Genomic DNA, 12,837 nt, shown 5'->3' with positions numbered 1-12,837 from the left:
CCTTAGCCTCACTCATCCCAAACTTGGCGATGCTCTGTGTGTGAGAGCACTGGCGTGGATCCCACTTGGCTTTTCATGTGGGTGCTGGACACCTGTGCAGCAAGCAGTTCACCCCACTGAGCTATGCTAAAGAAAAAAAAAAAAGTCCCCAGACCAGTGAGATGGCTTGTTCAGTAGAAGTTCTTCCACGGAGCCTGGTGACCTGAGTTTGACCCCTGGGACCCACTTGGTAGAAGGAGAGAGCTGATTTCTTCAAGTTGTCCTCTGACCTCCACCTGTAACCTGTAACACACATGAGTATGGGGCACACACATACATACATACATGTAATTAAAATTTTTAAGTTTCCAATGGAAATCATATAATTATTTCCTGGACGAAGCATAAGGTGAGAATCACTAAGAGATGACTTGTGACAACTACACAGACCATCTGGCCAAGTTACTTCCTTTATTATTCTGTAAACGAGACTGTAAGCAATGCCGTGGTTTCCCCAGAGGTGCCACAGCCGCTGGGGCAGGCCAGTGCGATGCATCAGCCGGCTCAAGCCTGTCTTAATCGACTGTTGCATGGATTTCTCTATTTGTTGCTTTCAGTGGAACTGTCCTTGTTCGGACAGTGGAGTTTGGTAGTGCTGGCAGTTACAGGATTGGACGGAAGTGGCCCCCGAGGCTGCTGTGGCACAGGTGTGTTCATTTGTGTGGCTCACTGGAGTGTGAAGGGGAGATGGGGTTTGAAGGATATCTCCTCCTGCTGCTGGTCAGAAGGGCAAGCTGCCCCTGGAGTTTGCCTGACCTGTCATCTCTAAGTGACTGTGAGTCCTTTCAATAAGAGAAGGGGGCTAGTGGGTTTAGGTGAACAGTCTGAGAGTAAACATGGTCCCATGTAGGTTTTAGCATCCAAGAGGGACTTCTTTTGACATTGTGACATAGCATGTTCATCTACAAAGTTCACTATGGAGGACCCTGCCAAAATTTTCTATCGTAGTTCCCTTGTGTTTTAAATAAGTCGCAACATGTTAGGTCACTCTCATGGCCATGCTTGGCCATGTGTGGTATGCAGGCAGCAGTGGAAACACCTGGTGGACGTTCACATGGAAGCCTGGAGCCTGGCTCTCATCTGAAACTCCTTTAGTCTGAACTTTTTTCTGACAGCCAGAAGACTGATGCCCAGATAGTCTAATCCCCAGAAAGATGATGCTGATCTCATGTGGGGCTGAATAGAGTGTCCCACATATCTTTTTTTTTTTTTTTTTTTTTTTGAGATAGGGTTTCTCTGTGTAGCCCTGGCTGTCCTGGAACTCACTCTGTAGACCAGGCTGGCCTCGAACTCAGAAATCTGCCTGCCTCTGCCTCCCAAGTGCTGGGACTAGAGATGTGTGCCACAACGCCCGGCAATGTCCCACATATCTTGTCTTCTCAACGGTTCTTATACTACTGGCTTTTTGGCTTTGACCCACTGACCCCCAAAAATATTAAGCACAGTCAGATGATCCCCTTGCTGTTATTGATTTGGCTGCATTTGGATGGACACCTCCCTCCCTACTGGACCTCACAATCCAATGTGGGGAGCAGCCTGCTTCTCAGGGGAAGGTAGAGAGATTGGATGACTTAGGAATCATCTTTCTGGTATGGCTTGATGGACTCTGGGGGCCTTCTGTCTGCTAACCTTAGAGAAGGATACACTTCAGGACTATCTCTACAGCATGGCTTGAAAGCCCCGAGAAGGCCTTGATAAGATCATCTTTGTCTCTGGTTGGAGAAGATCAGAACTTGGGGCAGAACAGAGTGTGGTCTGGCACCGTGCTTTCTGGCACTGCATGTGTGTCATTTAACCATGCACAGAGGCTGAGAGGCCACCACAGGCAGAAGGACAATGGGACATGGCTTGCCTGAAGAGCTTGAGATCTCATAACTGAGATACAGAAAAGCCCAGCGTCCTCTGATGGGGCCGAAAGCTTGAGGAGAGTCTGTGCACCCTCCAGATTAGGAACTGTGTGCTCAATGCCAATGGGAAACACACAGTGAGGCAAATATTTGCTTGAAGAGTGTCTTTCTGACATGCCAAGGTATGATTCTCCCCTGAAAAGCCAGTCACTAGCTAACCCCAGTCCCGCATTAGAATCAGAGGAAAATGAACCCCACAGCAAGAAACCCCTCGTTTGGTACATCCAGCGGAGATAATGTGACCAGCATGCAAGGCACTGAATACTGATAAGTCTGTGACAAGCCACACTTAGACTCGGTGTCACATTCAGATGGTAGCTGAGAGATGAAAAGCAAACAGAAATTAATCCCCCTCCAGGAATCTCATACACATTCACTTAGCGCTAGCCTGCCGCTCAGCGGTCTGTCTCCCGTTCTCCCCATTAATAACTATAATCAAATGTCCATGATCAGTTTCCACCAACCGGGTAATTGCTCTGGCTCCCCCATTCTCTGGGATGGGCAACGTGTTCACAAGATGGGGCAGTTGTATAACCGTTCTGTCCATGCGAACTCCGGAAGTCAGCCGTGCCCTGCAGCTGTGAGTGTCAGCCCACTTGCTCTCTGTGGAGTGAAGGAAGGAAGCAATTTTATTGTGCTATTTTTAGACTTCAATTTAGATTTCAGCTGTTATGATACTCTGTGTGCCTGGATGGATAGAGATGTCTGCACACAACTCCTCGGTACAGTTCTGAGTTGGCCCTGGGCTCCGGCAGGTCCCAGATTTCTTCTCGGCCTGTGACTGCAGCAGTGCCCTGTCACAGTGACTTCTCCTGCAGCTGAGACCTGCCAGGTCATAGGGTGATGGTGCCATCGTGCACCCATGGTGCCTGGCAAACAGAAGCATCCTTTTACCTGAGGAGGCTCAATCTGCCCTCTCCTATGCATGCCTAATGGGCACCCCACAATCCTCTGTAAGTAGACTCAGTTCATGGCTGTCTTGCAGTTTGAGACAGTTTTCTAGAGGCGGTGGATGAAAGCTCTGACAAGAGGGTTTCCTTTCTCACAAGCCAGAAGGATGAGGGCACTGGGCTGCCTTTGCCTCTGCCGTGGAAGATGGCTCTGAACCTCAGGAGAATTCCTAGGTCTCCAGCATTAGGAGTGAAGCTAGCCTGAAACACCAAGGGGTTCTTGGGTGTGTGCCAGACGTACCTGCCTGAGCCTGTTGGGTGTCAGGCACGTGTGTGTTGGCACCTGTGCCAATTCAGATCTCTGTGCCTGAGAACCAACTCTGTAGATATTGGAACACAGTGGCCATTGACCCACAACGTATTCATCACTGACACAGTTTGTAGCCTCCTTGAACTATACAGGCCAGAAAAGCGGGATCCTAACAGGATTTCCCATGTGGCCTTATAGAGGGATCTGTGCTCATGGCCTCTTCTGCTATTTCCTCTCCCTCCTCATCCTCTCCTCTTCTCCCTCATCCACCTCCCCTTTCTCTTGCTTCTTCTCCCATCAAATCGCAGACTTCTTAAATAACCTGCCATGACCTGGATATCTATGCCCCGTCTCAATTAAAGTATTGATTCTTACTCTCCAGTGCAGTGTTCATTGGGGTGTGGCCCTCAGAAGTTATAACATTAGCATCTCTGCTCCTCCCACCATACAAGGACACAGCTAGATGTCGTCATCTATGGGACAGTGTACCCTCAGATTTTCTGATGCCTTGATCATATATACATTCAAACTTTAATATATGCATACATATATATCCAAAAATATCTAGATATTTCTGTTTTGTCCTTCCGAGCTGCTTAGAAAGCTTTCTCCCCCTTAGACACTGTAGAGATAATTTGAAATTTCAGTTTGTTTTGTTTGTGCTTGAGCAGTCAAGAAGCCAGACTGAATGGCCCTTCCATATTTACTCTGAGACTTTAAATTTTAATGTAGCCAATTCCACAACAATTACCACCAGGAAGGCTTCCCTTTGTTAACCTTAGGTTGGATAAGTTTCCAGTCTCTCTGGGCAGGTGTTCTTTCAGTGATTGTAAGCCAAATACTTTCCTCCCATCCATTGCTTTTGCTCAGTGTTTTATCACAACAGACAGGGAGCTAGGATACCTATGTGTGTGATTTGTTGATAATCTGCAGCTTTGGGAGTGCTTATGCAATCCATGGTGGGTTGGCTTTCCATAGCAAGAAAGGAAAGCAAGTTGTTCTTATGTGTGGTTTTTGAGATTCCCAGACTCCTTCAATTGCATAGCAGAGCTCTGCTTGCTCCAACACAACCACTTCGGTTCGCTCACAATTGGTGCAGTGTAAACGTGGGAATGTCTTAGTATTGAAGACCCCGCGCCGTGGGGGTGCCTTCAGATCCCATGCGGACCGTAGCCATCACCTAAGCTTTCAGGGCCATTGCCTCTGATCTGCTAGCCTGATGACTCCAACATGGGCAGCTTCCTTGCAGGGCAAGAATCCAAGAAGATCTTTGGAAGCCACATGGCCTTCTTGGCAGTCCTGAGCCTTGTTCCTACCATGCTGACATGTGATCAGTGGACAAGGTTAGCCTAGATTCCAGAAAGAGAATAGGCACTAGGTGTTCAGGTGTAGGAATGGCAGAGTTCAAAGTATGTTTTGAAGTCTCTACAGTATAGTGCTAATTGTGAGGTTGCTTAGGGACTAAATGGCAGAATGATAAGATAACACCTGTGGTACCATCCAGTACTGAGGACATGGGCCTTCGTCTTGTCAGTTTGGTTGGATTGTGAAGTGACTAGGAGAACAATACACCCCTGGGTTCATCTGTGAGGGTTTTTCCAGAGGCGATAAGACCCACCTTGAATGTAAGCAGCACCATCCCATAGACTGGGGGCATGTTGGAAATCACAGCACTAGAAAGGCTGAGAAGGACAGATCCCTGGGACTTCCAGCCAGCCATCGTAGCTCAAGCTGCAAACTCCAGGCTCAGTGAGAGACCCAAGGCTGACCTCTAGACTCTATGTGCATTCACACAGACACATGAATTAAAATCAGGTTAAATTTCTTCCCTAGAAAGTGAAAGGGCTAGAGAGATGGTTCTGTGGTTAAGAGCACTGACTGTTTTGGCAGAGGACCCAGGTTCAATTCCCAGCACTTACAAGGCAGCTCACAACATCCGTAACTCTAGTTCAGAGGGTTGGATGTCCTTTTGTAACCTATGCTGATACCAGGCATACACATGGCTCACAGATATACATGCAGACAAAACACCCAATCATGTAAAATAAATTTTAAAAATTTTAATTAATAAAATATAAATTAAATCAAAGAATAAAATGTAAACATTTGTAATAGTGGTGTTTTTCACTCTGTTGGAGATTTTAGTTGCCCAAGGAATAGAAAGAATACAGACTGTCTTAGTCAGGGTTTCTATTCCTGCACAAACATCATGACCAAGAAGCAAGTTGGGGAGGAAAGGGTTTATTCGGCTTACACTTCCATGCTGCTGTTCATCACCAAAAGAAGTCAGGACTGGAACTCAGACAGGTCAGGGAGCAGGAGCTGATACAGAGGCCATGGAGGAATGTTCTTTACTGGCTTGCCTCGCCTGGCTTCCTCAGCCTACTCTCTTATAGAACCCAAGACTACCAGCCCAGGGATGGTCCCACCCACAAGGGGCCTTTCCCCCTTGATCACTAATTGGGAAAATGCCTTACAGTTGGATCTCACAGAGGCATTTCCTCAACTGAAGCTCCTTTCTCTGTGATAACTCCAGCTGTGTCAAGTTGACACAAAAATAGCCAGTACAATTGACCCCTTGTCAACTTGACACACAAACACATCACTAGTAAGCCTCAACCCTTACATTCTTATTCATCCCCAAGATCTAAATAACTTTAAAAGTCCCACAGTCTTTACATATTCTTAAATTTTCAATCTCTTTAAAATATCCATCTCTTTTAAAATCCAAAGTCTTTTTACAATTAAAAGTCTCTTAACTGTGGGCTCCACTAAAACAGTTTCTTCCTTCAAGAGGGAAAATATCAGGGCACAGTCACAATCAAAGCAAAAATCAATCTCCAACCGTCCAACGTCTGGGATCCAACTCACGATCTTCTGGGCTCCTCCAAGGGCTTGGGTCACTTCTCCAGCCATGCCCTTTGTAGCACACACTTCGTCCTCTGGGCTCCAGATGCCTGTACTCCACTGCTGCTGCTGCTCTTGGTGGTCATCTCGTGGTACTGGCATCTCCAAAACACTGCGTGACCCCTTCAGTCCTGGGCCTTCAATTACAACTGAGGCTGCACCTTCACCAATGGCCTTCCATGGCCTCTCACAGTGCCGAGCCTGAGCTGCTCTGCATGACCCCTTCATGCCTTCAAAACCAGTACCACCTGGGTGACCCTTACACATTACCAAGTCCCACTGCAGAAGGAGTATAACCTTGCCTATCTCTGGAACACAGCCTCTTTGTGCTTTCAGAAAACACTCCCCAGAAGATGTCACCTCAACGATGCTGGTCTCTTCTTAATCACCGCTAATTTCTTAGCTCCAGCTAACCAGCATCAATAGTCCCAGTAATGCAAAGTTTTTGCTTTGGTAGTTCTGGTATCTTGTTAATTACAGCTGATTCTTCAGCCCCAGCTAACCAGAACTACAAAATCTTCACAATCAAAACAGCAATGGCCCTGAAAAGAGTCTTTAATTTTCCCTCTGAAATTTCACAAACCAGACCTCCATCTTCTGCACTGTTCTCAACATTATCTTCCAAGCTCCTACACAACATCTGACAGAGCTCTTAACAACGAATGGATCTTCAAGCCCAAAGTTCCAAAGTCCTTCCACAGTCCTCCCCAAAACATGGTCAGGTTGTCACAGGAATACCCCGCTCTGCTGGTACCAATTTGTCTTAGTCAGGGTTTCTATTCCTGCACAAACATCATGACCAAGAAGCAAGTTGGGGAGGAAAGGGTTTATTCGGCTTACACTTCCATGCTGCTGTTCATCACCAAAAGAAGTCAGGACTGGAACTCAGACAGGTCAGGGAGCAGGAGCTGATACAGAGGCCATGGAGGGATGTTCTTTACTGGCTTGCCTCGCCTGGCTTCCTCAGCCTACTCTCTCTCTTACAGAACCCAAGACTACCAGCCCAGGGATGGTCCCACCCACAAGGGGCCTTTCCCCCTTGATCACTAATTGAGAAAATGCCTTACAGTTGGATCTCACGGAGGCATTTCCTCAACTGAAGCTCCTTTCTCTGTGATAACTCCAGCTGTGTCAAGTTGACACAAAAATAGCCAGTACACAGACACATGCTTCAAGTGGCTTTGTTGAGAATTTAGAAGCATCACCTTTGTCCCCTGGGGTGGATGCTTTCCTTCATCGTGGGACTGTAAAAGAACCTGACGATTTCTAAGTTTCCAGAGAACAAGATAACTCCTTTACAAGAGAGTATATCAGGAGGGATGGGTTGGTGACAAGGACTGAAACTTCAGGTGTCTGTGTTAGAATCCAGGTTCCCAGGGCTTTGGTTTTGGTTTTTTTTGTTTTGAGAGAATGTCTCACTCTAGCCCAGGCTGGTCCAGAAATCATTATGTAGTCAAGGCTGGCATCAAATTCACCATAATCTTTCTGCCTCAGCCTCACAAGTACTGGGGTCACACCCATGAGCCACTATGTCCAGGATGTTCCTACTTCTACAGTAGAGAGGCAGGCTGCCTCCCCAAATCCCTGCATGCCAGCATCATTTCCAACAGAGCATGGTCACACTCCGCCCTGTGCTCTGTTGATCCCGTAGGCCTCCTTTAGCTTTTGAGAAGGTGGTGGCAGTGCTAGGGCCCAGCTCTCTACCCAGACCTCTGAGCTACTACAGCTCAAAATATCATGCCTGTCCTCACAAGGCTCAGAGGCTCTGAGCCACTGGTGGAGCAATTTTTGTTAATGACCCAATTACTCTCCTGGGCAGGAAGAGCAGGCATCTCCCCACATACAACCAACCATGACTCTCTTTAGTATAAACAGATGCAAAGAGCAGATGTCTCAGAAACTCAACCCATGAAGAAATTGTCACATAGCCCACAAGGAACACTACCATCTTACACCCACATATGTGATTTGCCACATGGCTTGCGCCTCTGAAATTGGCACTTAGACTTTGGTGAGTGTGTTCTAGAGACGGCTCAGGACCAGTCCCACTTTCACTCATATAGGAGACTGCCATATTTCACCAATTACTGTGACACTGCACAGGTTATAATGAGGAAAGCTGTTGACCTCTTTCCCGGGAGCCTTGAGAGACTCCATGCTCCCCACTGGCTCCCGGGGTGCAGGGGCCACAGAGAAGCTTTGACTGTGTTGGGTCCCAAACTGGAAAACATACTAGTGAGTATCTTCAGTTTAAAGAGGAGAGCGGAAGAGAAAACAAAGACTCTATATTAAGTCTGCAGGATGATAAAGTTATAAATTCTGGAAATCAGTCATGCAGGCCTGGGAAATGTTAAAGAGCAGCAATTCTGATAGCGTAAGGGTTTTGAAATAAACTTCTGGTTTTGTTTTTGTTTTTTTAATATTTAAAATATTTGATATTCGAAGATTTAAATGTACTTGTGTGGATATGGTTAGAGAACTTCTCAGACAGAAATATAGACCATTGAGTGCCTTTATTAGAACTTCAAGAGAGCAAGAAGAAAGATTGGAAGGGGAAAAATAAGGCTCAAGAGAAGCAATGAAGAGTATGTTTTGGGGCTGGAGAGATGGCTCAGTGGTTAGGAGCACTGACTGCTCTTCCAGAGGTCCTGAATTCAATTGCTAGCAACCACATGGTAGCTCACAACCATCTGTAAAGGGAACTGATGCCCTCTTCTGGTGTGCTTGAAGACAGTTAGAGTGCACTTATATACATTAAATAAATAAATAATTCTACAAAAGAGGAAAGTATGTTTTGGTGTATGTGTATATGTGTATGTATATGCATTGGTGTATATATGTGTGTGTATATGTTAGTGTGTATGTGTGTGCATGTATGTGTTATGTGTATATATATATATGTGTTGGTGTGTGTATATGTATGTGTATGCATTGGTGTGTATGTGTGCGCATGTACGTGTTGGTGTATGTTTGTGTATGTGTGTGAGTACTCACACATGCATGCACATGTATGTCATAATGACCATGTAGAAGTTAGAAGAAAAGATTTGGGGGTTGGCCCAGGTTGACAATAGATATCTTCCTTTATTTCTCTCCACTCACTCACTGAACATGGAGGTTGCCATTTTCATGAGACTCTCTGCTCCGCACACCCCAGGATCCCCCAGTCTCTACCTCCCAGCACACGCTGGACAGTGCTCAGAGATCCATCCTGGATGTCTAGCAACATGGTAGAGCGAGAGCTTCCCCCCAAGAGCAGGCTGTGTAAGCTGAGTCTGTGACACCGTGGTTCTGTGTGGGATGCATAAGTAGGTGTGTGCTGCTGGGCACAGCAGAATGGCAGATGACATTAGGTCCCTGCTGGCCTGGGCCCAGGCTATATGTAAGTCAGTGGGTGACAGGGGTGATACAATGTCTTCTGGGAGAATGAGGGATGACAGTCCAGGTAGTGGAATGGCACCTGTGGAAGCCTTGGGCAGAGCTGGGCAGGATAGAGGGTAGGATGTGCCACACTGGGTAGTTCTTCTTGGAAGCATAAGTGAGATTCTGGGTGTCCTTGCTGACCAGACAGCTAGGAAGACCCACATGAATGTCACCATGAACATAGACACACAGATTTGGCCCCTCTGTGTCCCCCAGTTGATAAGTTTTGTCTCTGTAAAATGATGTTGGTGTGTGTGTGTGTGTGTGTGTGTGTGTGTGTGAAGTGAGCCCTGACACAAACACACCATTGATCGGTAGTATGAGCCATTGCTGGGCTAATGTCTGTGCCTGCCTGCCTCTGTCGTAGCTGCAGGTGCCCACTGCTTGGGAGAGTGTGGAAAGCAGACTTGGAGGCTTGTCAGTTGCTGATGCAGAGCCTGCAGCTCCAGGAAGCAGGCAGCAGCCCACACGCAGAGGATGAGGAGCAGGTGCATAGCACAGGAGAGGCCGCCCAGACAGCTGCCCTGGCTGTCCCTCAAACACCCCACCCTGAAGAAGAAAAGTCCCCCTTGCAGGTGCTCCAGGAGTGGGACACCCACTCAGCTCTTTCACCACACTGTGCTGCAGGCCCACGGAAAGAGGTTTGTCCTGTGTGTGTGGCTTTGTCGGGGGTTCATCATTTGCAGTTTGGGGATAAGAACAAACAGAACTCCGAGTGTTTCCATAGACCCTCACGAAGTTCTTAAAATGAATATAACTCTTGGGTATGATAACAAAATAGCATATAACTTTTTGAAGCTTAAAATGTAGATAAACAAAAAGAAAAGCTTGGCATATTAGCTTTCTTTTTAACCAGACTTTAGATGCCCCCATTATTCTGAGGAAGTAGATATATTGTTACAGATAGTAACTTACTCAACATATGTTGCTATACAGACCATAAATTATACATCATATATTTTATTGTATCTCTGGAGCCTATAGGTTACAATGTATTATATATGAATTCAAAAATTCCAATGCATGTATACATGCCGTTTTCACCAAAAGCAGATCACGACTAATGTTTGGAGTTCCTGTTTCCATTAAATCAAAGCAAAACAAAGAGCAGAAAGCCCTATTGCTTGGCCTGATGCGTTCTGACAAATGTGCCTTTCTATTAGAACGTGATTTTACTTAATTTATTTTTTACATCAGAGGCTGACCCTGACCAATGGAGAAGGCTCCCTCACCCCTCCCTTTCCCCTTTCTACCCCCTCCTACCCTGCATCCAGAGGGGCTTCCCTGAATGCATGTCCTCCTTCCCTCTGAGGCTTCCAAGTTCCTTGTTGGCTTTCAGGCATTCTCTCAGGTCCTCACTTTGCTAGAGGAGAGGTTGGCTATAGCGGCTGCCAGCTCACAATATCTCTCTTTGACTTTCCAGCCTTGTTCATCTTTGCCAAGACTCAGAAAGATGTGAGGGTGGGCGGGGAGAGCACCCTGGCCAGTCCATGGGCCTCTTGCCCCTGGGTGGGACCAGAGCTGTTATGTTAATAGAACCTATGCCCTGTGCTCAGCTTAACATCTGGTTGCTGTGTCTATGCTGTCTGAGGACTGGCCCTGGTCCTATATTTGAATGCATGTCCCCCATGAGAAGATGAACAGTGTCACTCTGGGTCCCCGGTGCCACCCAGTGCTCTATGTGAAAAGCAGCAGAACTTGCCAAATACTTTAAAGCTTCTCGGGGAGCCAGTGTTGCAGCAGGAAGGCGAACCATGAGCCCGTCCAGGAGCCTGAGGCCAGCAGAACCTCTTTATTTGTTGTTTTGGTTTTTGTTTTTATTTGTTTGTTTGTTTGTTTTTTTGAGACAGGGGTTTCTCTGTATAGCCTTGGCTGTCCTAGAACTCACTCTGTAGACTAGGCTGGCCTTGAACTCATAAATCCACCTCCTCTGCCTCCCAAGTGCTGGGATTAAAGGCGTGTGCCACCACTGCCCAGCCAGCAGAAGCTCTTACGGGTGAGGTGAGGGTATTTTGTTATAACTTTTATTTTAAAGTGTTTGTTGCTGCTCATCTCTGACCATGCCCAATTTATAAATCAAGATCTGTCACAGGTGTGCATAAGAAAATACATAAGAAAAATTATTCTCCTTGGGTTTGATGCTCTCTGTGGTCTCAGGTGTGCACTGAAGTGTCCTGGAACATTGTCCCCATGGAGAAGCTATTGTGAGCACTTAGCATTTAGTGAGACCAGCATCTACAGGACCAGAGAGCAGTCTCATTGCCTGGTAGCTGGGACCAGAGAGCAGTCTCATTGCCTGGTAGCTGGGACCAGAGAGCAGTCTCATTGCCTGGTAGCTGGGACCAGAGAGCGGTCTCATTGCCTGATAGCTGGGACCAGAGAGCGGTCTCATTGCCTGGTAGCTGGGACCAGAGAGCAGTCTCATTGCCTGGTAGCTGGGACCAGGGAGCAGTCTCATTGCCTGGTAGCTGGGACCAGAGAGCAGTCTCATTGCCTGGTTGCCGGGAAGAAGAATCTGGGAGGGAGGGGTGAGAGATGTGTTCTGTCTTCCGGTGTAGTCACCTGACGGTGTGCATGTCTGAATCATGGCTTTCCAGCAAAGAAAAGAATGGATATTATTACACATAACTTTCCAGAAGTGACTAAGAGTTTAAAGCAATGTCTGCCTGCCTAAAATCAGAACTGTACATGAAACAGTGGACTTGGCTCAGGACTCAAGTGCTCAGAGTAAGAGAGGCAGAGCGTGGAGGTCTGAGCCTGGAGTCTCTCTGTTTGGGCTATGTCTCTGCTGCTGGTCGGCCATATTTTCTTATTCACTGAAACAATACCAGTAACAACATGGGCTGAGGATGGATCACTGGGTAAAGTGCTTGCTGTCCAAGTGTGGGGTCCTGAGTTAAATGCCCAGCACCCACATAATAGGCTGGGCATAATAGGCATGCAGGTTTGTAATCCCAGCACTGGGGAGGTGGAGACAGAAGGATCCCTGCGATTTGCTGTACTTGCCTAACTGGTGAGCTTCAGGGCAGTGAGAGACCCTGTTTCACAAAGAAACAAGAACTGACACCTGAATTTGACTCTGGCCTCGATATGTACACACACACACACAAATGGTCTCCCTGTGAACACTCTTCTTATACACATGAACATGCATGCGAGCTCATACACATATACCTACACATACACACTCACACACACACATACACAAATAACAACGGCTATAAAAAAATCAAGAGAGAACAATCAGAACTAACTTTTTAGTTGCATTAATGGCCGTTCCTGTTATTATGGCCAAATGCCTGATAGATTCAGGAGAGGAAAGGACATCTTTGGCTCACTATTTCAGAGGGCTCAGATGGTC

At 46.8% G+C, this 12,837-nt stretch overlaps 1 protein-coding gene across 1 annotated transcript in view; it reads left to right on the top strand.

Moving 5' to 3' along the window:
- Disc1 (DISC1 scaffold protein) overlaps positions 1–12,837 on the top strand; it is a 210,771-nt gene that overhangs the window by 172,101 nt on the left and 25,833 nt on the right. The window contains exon 11 of the mRNA XM_021170050.3: positions 9,844–10,117. Within this exon, the coding sequence (XP_021025709.1) occupies positions 9,844–10,117 (274 nt within the window). The remainder of the gene's footprint in view (positions 1–9,843; positions 10,118–12,837) is intronic.

Source organism: Mus caroli, unplaced genomic scaffold (genome assembly GCF_978045245.1).
Source record: "Mus caroli unplaced genomic scaffold, Mus_caroli_1 scaffold_10, whole genome shotgun sequence".
NCBI classification, from domain to species: Eukaryota; Metazoa; Chordata; class Mammalia; order Rodentia; family Muridae; genus Mus; species Mus caroli.
Note: the sequence above shows the minus strand (reverse complement) of the source record. Positions and strands in the feature narration are given on the sequence as shown.